We start from the raw sequence: 14,371 nt of genomic DNA on the forward strand, positions 1-14,371 counted from the left end.
GGTTGAAGTTTTGCTTCCTCATTCGTGATTGTGCGGGTAAGACCGTCACTTGCACTTAGTAGGATGGCTAAACTTTTCCTACATCTGACCTGCGTGGAGGTTTTCCTCTTGAAATTTTTACCGTTTTGTGTTTATGCGGGTTTTGCCGCCTTCCACACGTAACGACTTCTTCCCATATTTATGCGTTGAATACCGGCACATCAGTGTGGGAAGTTCATAAGTATAAAGGTAAGGCTATCAACACATTGTGAAAGGAGAATCATTTCCATTAGAAGTGGCTCTAGGCCTTTTCTTTACAGGTTTGGAATTTATCTACATATAACATTTGCGTAATTGAGCTCCATTCCATGTTCTTGGGATGGAGTGCCATCGAGCCTTTCGAGCCGGTATGCGCCCTTTCCCAGAACTTCTTTGATAATGTATGGCCCTTCCCAGACCGGGGCCAGTTTTCCTGGGCGTTGTTGGTTCGAAGCCTCGTTGTTACGCAGTATGTAGTCTCCTACATTGAAGTTGCAGAGTTTTACCCGCGTGTTGTAGTACTTTTGCATTTGTCGCTTGTAGTTCTCTTCACGCACTGCGGCTAAGTCTCTGCGTTCCTCGGTTAGCATAAGGTCTAACCGTCTTTCCGCATCATTGTCTTCTGGCTGAATCAAGACCCTTGGTGAGGGTAAACCAATTTCGACCAGGACCATGGCTTCAGTGCCATAAGTGAGACTGAACGGGGTTTCTCCTCTACTGGCCATGTGCTAATGTCACCGCAAAGGAAGGATAGTTCAGTTGTCCTTCAGGAATTGTTTTCGGACATATAACTGTTTTTTTACAATGATTCCAACTTGTTGGCTTGTGAAGCTGAGCCCGCATAAATAAGGAATGTAATCATCTGGTTCTATGTCAAAAACCAGACCGGGATCATCAGCTTTTGATGGATTTACATGGCCCGAACCTATTGAAAATATGTCTGCACGGAGCCCTCTTTCATCCTGAATAGGATTACCATTTAGGCTGACTTGATCCGCAGTCGTCATGATTGCGGATTTGATAGCTGCAGGTGACCAATCAGGATGAGCGGCTTTCAACAATGCTGCTATGCCCGCCAGATGCGGGCAAGACATTGATGTACCCGAGATCATAGTAAATGTAGAGCCTATTTGTGTGTTGTTCTCACTAAAAACAGGCCATGCTGCTAGTACGCTAACGCCCGTGCCAATAATATCCGGTTTCAAGATTCCCGGGCTTTGCAAGCTTGGCCCTCTAGACGAGAAAGAAGCCACTGCAAGAGCGGAATCTATTCCTATTACAGTCCCCCTGAACAATAAAGTAGCCTTAGGCGACACGGTTGAATTAATATACCTCTTGATCGCGACTCCATCTTTGTAACCAACATGTGAAGCAGGAAGAACATGCATATCCGCACCAGTACTATCGCCATCTAAAGCTTCATTCACTAGAATCATCGCAGCCCCTCCAGCTTTCTTTACAATCCTACCTTTTCCCGTCCTCGATATAACACCTCTATCGCACACTACCACTTTCCCTTTAACATCGACATCATCCAACGATCCTTCCATACACAACGACGTGTTTTGATCACCATTCGACCCCGGGTACACCAAAGGCATATATGTTTTAGGGAAACCTTTCGGTTGGAACAACGATTCTCCGTTTATTAACAAATCCTTGTTTCCAAGAGAAACGGTTGCAACTATTTTCCTATCCATGGTACTAGCCCCTACTGTAAGAATCCATGGAGCTTCATTTGACAATGTCGAGTTAGACGGTCCGAAATTACCAGCAGCACAAGCCACAAATATACCTTTCTGTATCGCGGTAAATGAACCTATCGCGATACCATCTTGATACAACGGAACTGAATCAATCCCTAACGATAGCGAAAGCACATCTACACCATCTTCAACTGCTGCATCCAATCCGGCTATGATCGCACTCTCAGGACAATCCCCATCCGTACACACTTTATACATAGCCACATGAGCAAGTGGCGCCATCCCAACCGCAGTCCCTTTAGCATTCCCAAACACACTCACATTTTTAACAAAATTCCCAGCTGCAGTGCTCGATGTATGCGTACCATGCCCGAATTCATCAAACGGTGTATGACCATTTCCACCCTTAGTTAGATCCCGCAACCCGATTAGTTTATTATTGCACCCTTCAACTTCACATTTCCCTTTCCATTTAGCTGGTGGTTTAGGGACTCCACCATCATTAAAAGAAGGATGCTTCGGAGTTGTTCCGGTGTCTAAAACCCCGATTATGACCTCCTTTCCGTAATTCGAACCGCTCCAAAACCCTACATTCCGGTGCAGCCCCAAGAAGTTAGAACTATGAGTAGTTTGAGTCATATATACTCTTTCAGGCCTTGCAAATAAAAACCCCTCTATATTCTCCATCTCCTTAACATGATCCGGTGATAGTTTTGCCGCAAACCCGTTTAGCACGTTATGATATGCAAAAACAATGGTTGGTACATCATTTGCACCATTAGTGGCTAGCGGTAAAAATGATTGATACCAGTTTTCACGATATTGTTTTCGAACAAACTGTTGATCATCGGGTGAGTCCAAATGGACAATGTAGGTTTCAAGTTCAGCAGCATTGATGAAAGTAAAGATCAAAATGGTCACTAGAACAAGAATCAATATAGAAGCCATTGTAATTATTGTATAATAATTGTTTAGCTAACATGTACTAGTTACTGTACTATGTACACAAGATATGTATTGAATGTTTTTAACAAGAATGTATACGATCAGTAGAAGAAATTTGTCACCAGATATCTAAAGGCAAATGCAAGAACGTGGATCTCTAAAAGTACACATTATTCCATCAGATGCATAATAATTGTTTAATCCTATTGGCCTACATGTGGCACATGTTTCAAAAACGTGGATCTCAAGACGGGTGGACCTTCTCAGTTGGATCAGGAGTTTTGTTGTGGGCCAGTCATTTTTTATCAAGAATTATATTTTCAGTCCATTAAGCTCTTAGCTATTTGGGTTATGGATCTACTAATTCAGCCTAGTCTAGTTAGTCAAATAAGGTTTAAGCCCAAACACTTTATTATTATTATTATTATTATTATTATTATTATTATTATTATTAAATGATAAAGGTTCGGACAGTCAGGATCACTTGGCGAATGGATCGCTCTTCCGATCGAAGAATATAACGTATAAATCGCATTTCAGATTATCATTGGGACAAATTTACTTAGATAAAAAATGTTTTTCGGTACTCTTTCTTACAACTTTAATGTTACATTCTCACACTCAGGGTTGGGCCCACAGGGGTGGCGGGGTGGTCGACGGCCACAGGCCCGACACCCCGTTTGGCCCAAATTTTTTTTTTAAATAAATTGTTTATTTTTATTCAAAACAATATATATATATAATGTTTAAACTCAATTACATAACCAATAGCTTGGTCTAGTGGCAAGGAAGTATTACTCTCAATAAAAAAAAAGGTTATGAGTTCTAGTCTCAATTAAATTTAAGACATTTTTAGTCCTATTTTTATACAAAAAAATTTTACACAACTCAAATTATAACCAAGTAAACTCATATAAAAATTTAATTGTTTAAACAAACAAGATACGTCTTTTAAATTAAGGCCCAAACAAATTTTCGCCTTCGGCCCAAAATTTTTTTTGCTTTCTCGAAGCCGGGCCTGCTCACACTTATTCAAGTTTTTAGTGCATTTAACGGCTTGTCGTGTAGTCGGGTGTCTTGGACGTCCTCCTTTTTAACCACTACTTTGTTTAAGACATTTTGAGTACCAACACTCACTTTGAACTATGTCAGAAAATATCCCAAACTTATGTAAGTTTGAAAGCTTGTCCGTATTTCTAGACGTAAATTTTATCTGCTTCATTTTAGATGTAAGATCACTTTGTTCGTAATTTTGCATTTGTTATTACAAATACTACAATATGTTGACACCTTAATCTGCATTTTCGGTATTTTGAACTAAGCTTATTGTGGGAGCGATATGATTATACGCCCATAATGGTGTGAAACTTCCTCGAGACCCTGGTCCACAACGTCGTCTGGTTTTGCTCGTCTCCAATGATCGGGTTGGGGATTCGGGTATGACTTGACTTGAAGTATGGAATTTGGCAGTTCCAATAACAGTACTGATGTTGGTTGCAGATAGTATGGTTGGTTATTCGGGTCGAACAAAGGTGGAGACGGGACCCAAAATAGAAATCAATACGAAAATGCCACCACGTGTTTTCCTCCTTTCACTTCACACACTTAGTACAATAAAAACATATGTAGATTAACTTTACCCTTTATATAAAATCCAATAGTACAGCAATATCAAACTTATTATTTACAGAGCATAAAAAAACAGTAACGAAAGCAACATTTTTAAATTTATTGTTATGTGGCGATCAAATGCACTATAAAGACCAAATCCACATTACCATTGCCGTCTACAGCCGGTACCCTATGTTAACTCGAAAATTGTATAAATAGTCAGAAAACGATTAGCTATTATTTCATCCAACAAATTATTTTATAGTTTTCAATAGAAATATTAATTAGAAACCCCAAATTTTATTACAAAATGGCCACATCCCACTTGAACGTTGTCTTCATGATAACACTTTTTGTTCTTGCAACCACAATCTCCGCAAAGGAATACATTATCGGGGATGAAAATGGTTGGAAACTCGACTTCGATTATCAAACATGGGCCAAGGATAAGGTTTTCTTTGTTGGAGATACCCTCGGTACGTTATATAACCCGGTCATATTATTTTGATTCATTACGGTCCAGTATGGGTCACAAATTATGCGACCGGTTTTAGTCAGACTATACAACCGCTTTCCAAAATGTTTCATAAGTTTATTTTCATTCACTATCGGTCTCTATGGTCACTATTGCACCATACTGAGTTGCACCAAACTTGTGATTGATTTGAGTTTTGTCGCAAACTTGTTAATAAATTTCGGTCACAAAATTATGTCACTAATAGCAAGTTTTGTAATACCGATTTTCTTTTAATATAATTCCAAAGACGTTTAATATGTGTAATCCTTTGCAATTCACTTGATGCAGTATTCAACTATGCGGTTGGTTCCCACACCGTGGTGAAAGTTAATGGTACCGGCTTCCAACAATGTAACGCTTTAGCTTCAAATGGAATCATGATAAGTGGACACGATGTCGTCCACCTTCAAACCCCAGGAAGGAAATGGTACATTTGTGGTGTCGGAAAGCATTGCGAGTTGAGAAACATGAAGCTTGTTATCACGGTTCTACCTCAAACATTGGCTCCAGCTCCAAGCCCTATAGCGACATCTGCATCGGGCAAATTGGCAGTGCCAACTATCTATGAATTCGTAGTTGCATTATTCGGCAGTCTTTTGTTGCTTTTGGTTTAAAATATCCATTGTTTTAATTTACAGCATTTATTGTGCGTTGTGTTCAAATAGTGTATCCGTTTGAAGATGGTTGATGTACCATACATGAATTCTTTAGAATTAAGTTAATCAATTGGCTACTATCCTACGTGAAACTATAAAAATTGCACCCTGTTTGAGAAATATATAGAGTGATCAGGTCTTTAATGTGACCCTACTACAAAAAAACCATTAACCAATAAATGTATATACTGTCGCAAAACTACATCATAGCAACAAAAGCTGGTCGTAAATCCGTCGCTGTCTGTCTGTCAAAATCTGTATTAACAGTGGTTTATCGTGCATATGTTGCTTGGATGTGATGTCCCACAAACAAGATCCGTCACAAATTTATCAATCACGATTTAGCGACAGATTTTTAGTCGCAAACTAATTTTAGTCGTAAATCCGTCACTGTCTGTCGAAAATCTGTTAGGCGTGTTCGTTTCACGGAATTCAATTGAATTGGACGGAATGGGATTTTAAATCCCACAGATTCCTGTGTTCGTTTCTCTATTAACCGGAATTGGAATGGAAAGAGAATCCCATCAAATCCTATTTTCATAGGATTTTAAAATCCACCAGTTTTGAAAGGAATGTCAATGAATGTTTTAACCCTAACCCCTCTTTCATATTATCATCTTCACCAATCCACTACCATTGACTCTGTTCCACCGCCTCTCTCCACCACCATGCTCCACCGCCGTTCTCTACCGCCGTGAACCACCGTCCTCGTGTACCTCCACCGCCGTGAACCACCGTCCTTCCCGTCTACCTCCACCGTCGTGAACCACCGTCCTTCTCGTCTACCTCCACCGTCGTTCTTCTTCATCGGAGTTCTCCTCCACCACAGGTTAGGGTTTTGTGTGTGTTTAGTTAAACTAAACAGGGAAGATGGAAGCATATATTATTGTTATATTATTATTATTATTATTATTATTATTATTATAATCAAACTACTCAGTCACTCAGTCCACTTGTTGCTGTCATCTTATCGAAAAACATATATTATTATTATACTTTAATTTTTGTTTTGCGTTTAAATTCTTGTTTAATACTTTGTTTAGTTTAATATATTTTTAGTTTTTTTATAAATATTTAATATATTTTTTAGTTTTTTTTATAATTTTAATGTTTGATTTTTAAATAATTTTTTTGATTTTTTAATTAATTTTCTAATATTTATATTTTTAGATTTTTTTAAATTATCATTTTTTTTATTTTATTATTTAATGTTAGTAGTAGATTGAAGGGAGATAAATAGAATGGAGAAGATTCCAATTCCAATAACATATGATAAGGATTTTCAAACATTCCATTCCAATTCAAATTCCAATTTCATTAAAAAAAATCCGTGAAACAAACGTGTTCTTAATGGTTGATTGTGCATATGTTGCTATGATGTGATGTGCCACAAACAGTATCTGCCACAAATTTATCAATCACGGTTTAGCGACATCTTGTTTGGTTGCAAACTCATTTTCTAGCTTGCAATAATCGTCGCAAAACAAACTAGGAACTTGTGATAAATTAGTGACGAATGGGTTGTATCGCTGTGCGTGGTACAACATTCCCTAAATTAGATTTTTTTTTTGAACGGCAACATGAACTAAAATTGAAGTAAAACTCATTTAAAGATAGATTCTTAATCACTTGTATGTTTATATTTTTTTGTTTAAATGGGACTTTGGCCCATTTAAACATTAGTGTAACAATAGGAGTAGATCAGATTGTAATTTTTTTTAAAAGGAATAAATTTCTTTAAAGAAAATAAAATGATTCAATTACAATAGAGAAACTGGTAAGCGGGCAACAAGCTGTGCGCCACCCTCTTTTGAATATAAATACTTTTAAATTGCTATGCAAGAAGAATACATAGTTATAAGAGAATATAGAATTTACATGCATGTTTTAATTAACTAAACTCTATACAATACAAAATTGCAATATGTTATTATGTCATGAATTTGCTAATTAATATGTTGTATATAGATTTAAAATAATCATCTTAATTATCTTCTAATAAAATAATATAAGATGTTAACAATTATTTTTAACATTAAACTGCTCCAGTGCTGGGGTGCTAGTTTATTTATTCTGATTAGCGAAGGTAAAAAATTTGTAAAGTGTACCTAATTCTGTTCGAATTCAAATAGAAAATGAAAAGCCAATTCAAATAAGCTAATTTTGTTATAGTTTCGTGTTTACTCGAAAAAACCCGACAAATACAACAAATCTTTAAAAAATAATGTATTCAAATTTGGATAAGGAGCCAATTCAATCAGCTAAAGTAAAATTCGGTTCAATCCCAAATTCTAGTTTTTTGAATGCGATCTTAAAAATGTTACAATAAACACAAACAAAAACTAAATCAAGAACAATACTCAAATGATCCATTTCCCTCTTATTGAATTATCTAAAGAAAATTACAAAGAAATGAAAAGTTAAAGTGAACCTGTCATTAGTAACCTTACTTATACCCTTAACCACCACAAGTACCAACCATAAAAATGGTTAACAAACTCAGCAGGCGTAATGACCATATTACCCCTGGACTAAATCACCCCTAAAACAAGACTTCTACCACAGCACTCTATTATTAACAGAAAAGTTAAAGAGTTCACATTTAAATGTTATAATATTTAAAGTTTTGATTAAGTGAGACGAGGTCAAACCCAATGAATAATATTTTTCAAGCATCTTAAAAGCAAACATTATGTCCAAATCCGTTACCATTTTCAAACTCCAAAGGAGCTTTAAGTAATCACTGAAGCTTAATCAAGACAATAAGAAAATTACTCAAAGTAGAATACTTACCGCCCAATCAGAAGATACCCTAATAATATTCTCAACAAAGACAAATTAAGTAAAATCCGGCAACCAAACCTGGAGTCATCCTATCGTCTTTCCTACACAGAATTTAGCTGGTGGCCGTTATCCTTTTGCTTCAACTCACCTATAAATACACTTTTGAATGACCATAGTAATATGTCCTAACAACTCACACAAAATCACTAAGGCCAGTAGCTAGCTAGCTACAAATCTACAATGGCTTCAATATTGGTTCTCATGCTAACATCCGTTTTAACCTTCATTTCAGCCAATGCCGCTGAACTCGAAACCTACATTGTCCATTTAGACTCACCCCCTCAACAGTTTGTTCTAAAACAAGATCGTCAAAACTGGTACCACTCGTTTTTGCCACGAGCCACTAACGGTGCAAATGATGAACCAAGCATGGTGTTTGCATATCATAATGTTTTAAGCGGGTTTGCAGCGAAACTATCTCCGGACCATGTGAAGGAGATGGAGAATAAAGAGGGGTTCGTGTCCGCAAGGCCTGAAAGAGTGTACATGAAACACACGACTCATACGCCTAACTTCTTGGGGCTGCACCAGAATTTTGGTTTCTGGGCCGGTTCGAACTACGGAAAGGGGGTCATAATCGGGGTCTTAGACACTGGAACGACTCCAAGTCATCCTTCGTTTAATGACTATGGAGTGTCAACACCGCCAGCAAAATGGAAAGGGAAATGTGAAATTAAAGGGTGTAATAATAAACTAATCGGGTTGCGGGATTTTACAACGGGTGAAAACAGTACACAGTTTGATCAAGACGGGCATGGTACGCACACGTCGAGCACAGCGGCTGGGAATTTTGTGAATGATGTAAGTGTGTTTAGGAATGCTAAAGGGACTGCGGTTGGGATGGCGCCACTTGCTCATGTGGCTATGTATAAAGTGTGCACGGTGTTGGATTGTCCGGAGAGTGCGATCATTGCTGGATTGGATGCAGCAGTTGAAGATGGTGTAGATGTGATTTCAATATCTCTAGGCCTAGATCCTGCTCCATTTTATCAGGATGGTATCGCATTAGGAGCATTTACTGCAATACAAAAAGGTATATTTGTGGCTTGTTCTGCGGGTAATTCAGGTCCTGCTGAGTCTACGTTGGCGAATGAGGCTCCATGGATTCTAACTGTGGGGGCCAGTACCATGGATAGGAGAATAGCCGCAACCGTTTCTCTTGGAAGCAAGGATTTGTTAGATGGGGAATCATTATTCCAACCGAAAGATTTCCCTAAAACATATATGCCTTTGGTGTACCCGGGGTTGAATGGTGATCAAAACATGTCGTTGTGTATGGACGGATCTTTGGACGATGTCGACGTTAAAGGGAAGGTGGTAGTGTGTGATAGAGGTATAAATGGAAGAATTGAAAAGGGGCAAGTCGTAAAGAATGCGGGTGGTGTCGCGATGATTCTGCTTAACCGAGTGGTGGAGGGTGACAGTACTATCGCAGATGTTCACGTTCTTCCAGCATCACACGTTGGTTACAAAGAAGGAGTCGCAATAAAGACGTACATTAACTCAACCGCGTCACCTGTGGCTACTATATTGTTCCAGGGGACTGTAATCGGAGTAGATTCAGCTCCTGCGGTAACTTCTTTCTCGTCTAGGGGTCCAAATTTTCAAAGCCCTGGAATCTTGAAACCAGATATTATTGGCCCGGGCGTTAGCGTGCTAGCAGCATGGCCTGTTTCCGTTGAGAATAACACACAAACAAGCTCTAATTTTAATATAGAGTCTGGTACTTCAATGTCTTGCCCTCATCTCGCAGGCATTGCAGCATTGTTGAAAGCTGCTCATCCTGATTGGTCACCTGCGGCTATTAAATCGGCAATCATGACAACTGCCGATCAAGTTAGCCTAAATGGTAACCCTATTCAGGATGAAAGAGAGCTCCAAGCAGACATATTTGCCATTGGTTCGGGCCATGTAAATCCATCAAAAGCTAATGACCCGGGTCTAGTTTTTGACATTCAACCAGATGATTACATTCCTTATTTGTGCGGGCTTGGCTACACAAGCCAAGAAGTGGGAATCATTGTAAAGAAAACAGTTTCGTGCTCGAAAACCATTCCTGAAGGGCAACTAAACTATCCTTCCTATGCGATGACATTAGCAAGTGGCGAAAACAAAACATACACACGGACAGTAACAAATGTCGGAGAGGCTGATTCCACTTACACCATATCGGTGCCCGATGTAACTGTTCCTAATGGCACAGTTGTCGTCGTTCATAACCCTACTATGAAATTCACCAAAGTGAATCAAGAGTTAACTTATGAACTAACGTTTAGACGCTCCAGTAGTGAGGATGTTAACGTTCCTTACGGTGAAGGGGCGATTGCTTGGCGTTCTGGTAAATACTTGGTTAGAACCCCTTTCGTTATCAAGTTTGTTTAAGAGACAATCGCCGACTAGCTTCTTTGTAACATTGTATGTGTTTCCTACGTACGTTTCCTATCTTTCTTGTTTTTTTGGAGATTTATAATCTCTAGTTTTTCTAATGTTATGAGATCATCCCAATGTATTATCCTAAGATTATTTATAACATTCTCTTGTCATGAAGTGATTTAATATTACTAATAAACCCAAACAATGTACTTGTCTTTAGTATAATTTAAATATCTTTGATTTGGTCTCACTATATTTATCAATTCTCTTTCCTTGATCTGAGTCTTTAAACCGTATGTGGAAACATCCTTCCATAAGTACAAACACATAAAAACATGCATAGACAATAAAGGCATGATGATCCATCCCGGTGTGCCTTTGAAGATCAAGCCTAGCGTGGATGGTCTGATGACAAATCGATCCTACTTGTTTGGAAGTAATGTTTTTACACAACACCAAGTTACATGGATGATCGAATCATTACTTCTCGATTTCTTAAATATTAACTAGAAGTTCATCACAAGCAGGCACTTTTGTGTTTTCATCTTTGTGTAGTTTGCTACAGGTTGTTAGTTATGTGGTTCTTGCTTTGGTTTTCTTTGTATCTATCTATATATTGTATATTTTTTTTATTAGCATGGTTTCCTCTATTTTGAATTATAATAAAATTTGGAATGAAATCTTATATATACATACTTTTCTGAAAAACTTTAGAATAGAGAATAGCAGCTACTTGGATGTTCACTGATTCAATTTTGTTTGCAGAGACTAAGCCCTTTCTCATGTTAAAATAACTCCAAAACTCGGTCACAATCTTTAATTTTAAAGTGATAAAACTGAACCTGCTGAAAATATCATTTCAACGATGATTAGTCGAAAATTAAGTTGTAGCAAATCTGTCGTAAGTGGAACATTTGGTGGACTTAATTTCCGTCGTCGAGTCAATGAGGCAGGTTGGGCCGACTCATCGAGCCTACGATGAGTTTGTGTCTTGTTTATCAAGTTGAGCACGTGACTTGGTTTACATGTAATAAATTACTTGGTGAACAAATCGAGTCAATGACTTGGACAACAAGAAATTTATTTATTAATTATTATTTAAATATGTTTTTACTAATTAGTATTTGAGTATGATAAGGACTTAGTATTCTAGTCTAATTAGGTTTTTATGTTTAAACTAGTATATGAGTTGGGTTATATCATTGTGAGTTTAGGAATTGTAATTTTTCGAGCTAATGAGAATTACAACGATCGAGCTTATGATCTAAACTATTGTTTTACGTTTATTGATCCTGGTCACCAAACTTCAACATTTGGTGGTAGCAATTAAACCGAAAGAATTTCCGCCCACTGCAACACACAAGTTTATGCAAATAGCTAGAAGTAAAATGATAAGTGAGGAAGTTATATTCGTTTAAAGATAGATTCTTAATCGCTTTGTAGACTTGTGTTTCTATTTTTCTTGTTTATATGAGACTTTGGCCTAGTAGTATTCAAGATTTGTGTAAGGTGGTTTTCTTTTCCCCGGAGGTTGAGGGTTTAGACTATGGTTTTCTATAAGACTGTATGTGTTTCCTTGTTTGTTTCCAACTACTTTCCATCACTGGAGATTTAAAACCTTGTCTACATGCATGTTGTCTCTAGATTCTAATGTAATGCTATATAATATACTCAAGTGCATTGTCCGTAAAATTATTCATAATATTTTCATGCTAGCATTAAAGGTTTCTAAATGCTACAGTAAAAAACTAGTAAACACTTATAAATCTTTGAATATTTACCAACTTGTGACTTTAGACCATAAGGATCCCGTGACATCCCTATGTCGTGCGGCTATATTGCTAAAGAGAACACATAATCCTTCAAATTTTCGCTATCAAACACAGGCAATGTATCTATCTATAGAACCATTTAAATATTATTTTTTTATTTGGTCTTCTCTTTTATATTAATCAAGTCTCTTTCCTTGATTTGGGTCGTTAAATTCATATGTGGATTCATTCTTCCATAAGTACAAACACGTAAAAACATGCATGGACAAAAAGACAACTGAGGATCCATCCGTGAGTGCCCTTAAAGATCATGCCTATCGCGGGTGGTTCAATTACAAAATGACAAATCGATCATATTTTTTTTGGAAATTGTGTTTTGACACACAAAATAACAGATTCATGGATGATCGAATCGTTACTCTTCACTTTTTTGAATATTGAACTAGAAGTTTCATCACATGATACACGGGTTTCTTTGATCTTTTAATATAAAACATGGCCGGCTCAACGTTTTTTAAAGAACTTCAAAATTAATGCTTTTCTGTCAAAAAGAGAGAGAGAGAGAGAGAGAGAGAGAGAGAGAGAGAGTTTGCCATCAAGATTCAAGTATACAACATTTGAACAAGTATACATCACAATAAATAACCAATGTCGGAGAGCATAAATCATTAAATATTTCAAACAAAGAGAAATAAAATGCTGCCAAATAATGCAACTAAGAATCGATAGATTGCTGGTACTGCCAATTTGCCCGATGAGGATGTCGCTATAGGGCTTGGAGCCGGAGCCAATGTTTGAGGGAGAACTGTGATTACAAGCTTCATGTTTCTTGACTCACAATGCTTTCCAACACCACAAATGTACCATTTTCTTCCCGGGGTTTGAAGGTGGACAACATCATGTCCACTTGCCATGATTCCATTGGAAGCTGCAGTATTGCATTGTTGGAAACCAGTTCCATTGACTTTCGCCACGGTGTGGGCACCGGCCACATAGTTGAATACTGCATCAAGAGAATTGTATAGGATTATGCTTATTAAACATGTTGGAATGATATCAGACGAAAAAACAGTATTACAAAACTAGCTATTAGCGACATAATTTTGTGACCAAAATATGGTAACAAGTTTTGAGATAAAACTCATATTGATCACAAGCTTTGTGACCAAACTCAAGATGGTGCAAAAGTAGTGACCACCTCCAAGTTTTGGAAAATCGGGGAGATTGCAAAGTGGCCACAAATATTAATTAAGACTCACATTTTGGTCACTAAACTTGTCGCAAAACAGATTAGTGACAGAGGTTTGCAACAGCCATATTCTGTCGCAAAGTTTTCACGACTAGATTCATCGTGCAATTTACCAGTTTCGTAGGAGTGGATCTAAATAAATGACCGGATGATATAACATACCAAGTGATCTCCAACAAAGAAAACTTTATCCTTGGCCCAAGTTTGATAATCAAAGTCGAGTTTCCAACCACTTTCATCTCCAACAATGTATTCCTTCGCGGAGATTGTCGTCCCAAGAACAGAGAGGACTACAATGAAGACAATGTTCAAATGGGTTATGGCTATTTTGAAATAAAATTGGGTTTAAATCAATCTTTCTTTATAAAAAAAAAACTCAAAGAAAATTAAATAAATTTGTTAAAAAGCTAGATGAAATAATAGCTACACGATTGCTATGTATTTATACAATTTTCAAGTTAACCTAGAAGTGCAACATGGAAAGGTACCGGCTGTAGACGGCAATGGTATTGTGGATTTGGTCTTAATTGCGTTTGATTGCCAATTTGCCACACAAACAATTAAAAGGATATCTAATAACTATTTCTTTATTGTAATAAACTAGTTACTTAAAAACAAACTTCCATCACATAATCTATTTTATAATCTATTTTATGTAGAATATGCTAATGATCCTCAGT

General features: G+C 37.3%; 1 protein-coding gene and 3 pseudogenes across 1 annotated transcript; 2 read left to right on the forward strand and 2 right to left on the reverse strand.

Moving 5' to 3' along the window:
• Window positions 1-732: 732 nt before the first annotated feature.
• On the reverse strand, window positions 733-2,672 carry LOC143573993 (subtilisin-like protease pseudogene; annotated as a pseudogene).
• Window positions 2,673-4,552: 1,880 nt separating this feature from the next.
• Window positions 4,553-5,424, forward strand: LOC143573998 (blue copper protein 1a-like). The gene is made up of 2 exons (XM_077058735.1): window positions 4,553-4,756; window positions 5,086-5,424. Exons 1-2 carry the CDS (start codon window positions 4,591-4,593, stop codon window positions 5,409-5,411), a joined length of 492 nt encoding a protein of 163 aa, XP_076914850.1. The 5' UTR covers window positions 4,553-4,590; the 3' UTR covers window positions 5,412-5,424.
• A 2,750-nt stretch (window positions 5,425-8,174) lies between these two features.
• Window positions 8,175-10,679, forward strand: LOC143573994 (subtilisin-like protease pseudogene; annotated as a pseudogene).
• A 2,369-nt stretch (window positions 10,680-13,048) lies between these two features.
• On the reverse strand, window positions 13,049-14,036 carry LOC143574006 (blue copper protein 1b pseudogene; annotated as a pseudogene).
• Window positions 14,037-14,371: the final 335 nt, after the last annotated feature.

This window comes from Bidens hawaiensis, unplaced genomic scaffold (genome assembly GCF_021521415.1).
Source record: "Bidens hawaiensis isolate Kalapana, Puna unplaced genomic scaffold, B.hawaiensis_p1.1 tig00026819_1, whole genome shotgun sequence".
Classification (NCBI taxonomy): Eukaryota; Viridiplantae; Streptophyta; class Magnoliopsida; order Asterales; family Asteraceae; genus Bidens; species Bidens hawaiensis.

What these genes read in the sequence shown, in the direction of transcription:
- LOC143573998 (XM_077058735.1), top strand. Translation starts at nt 4,591, where the DNA reads ATGGCCACATCCCACTTGAACGTTGTCTTCATGATAACACTTTTTGTT. An exon ending in CTTTGTTGGAGATACCCTCG is followed by an intron (nt 4,757 to 5,085) that starts GTACGTTATATA and finishes CACTTGATGCAG; the next exon opens with TATTCAACTATGCGGTTGGT.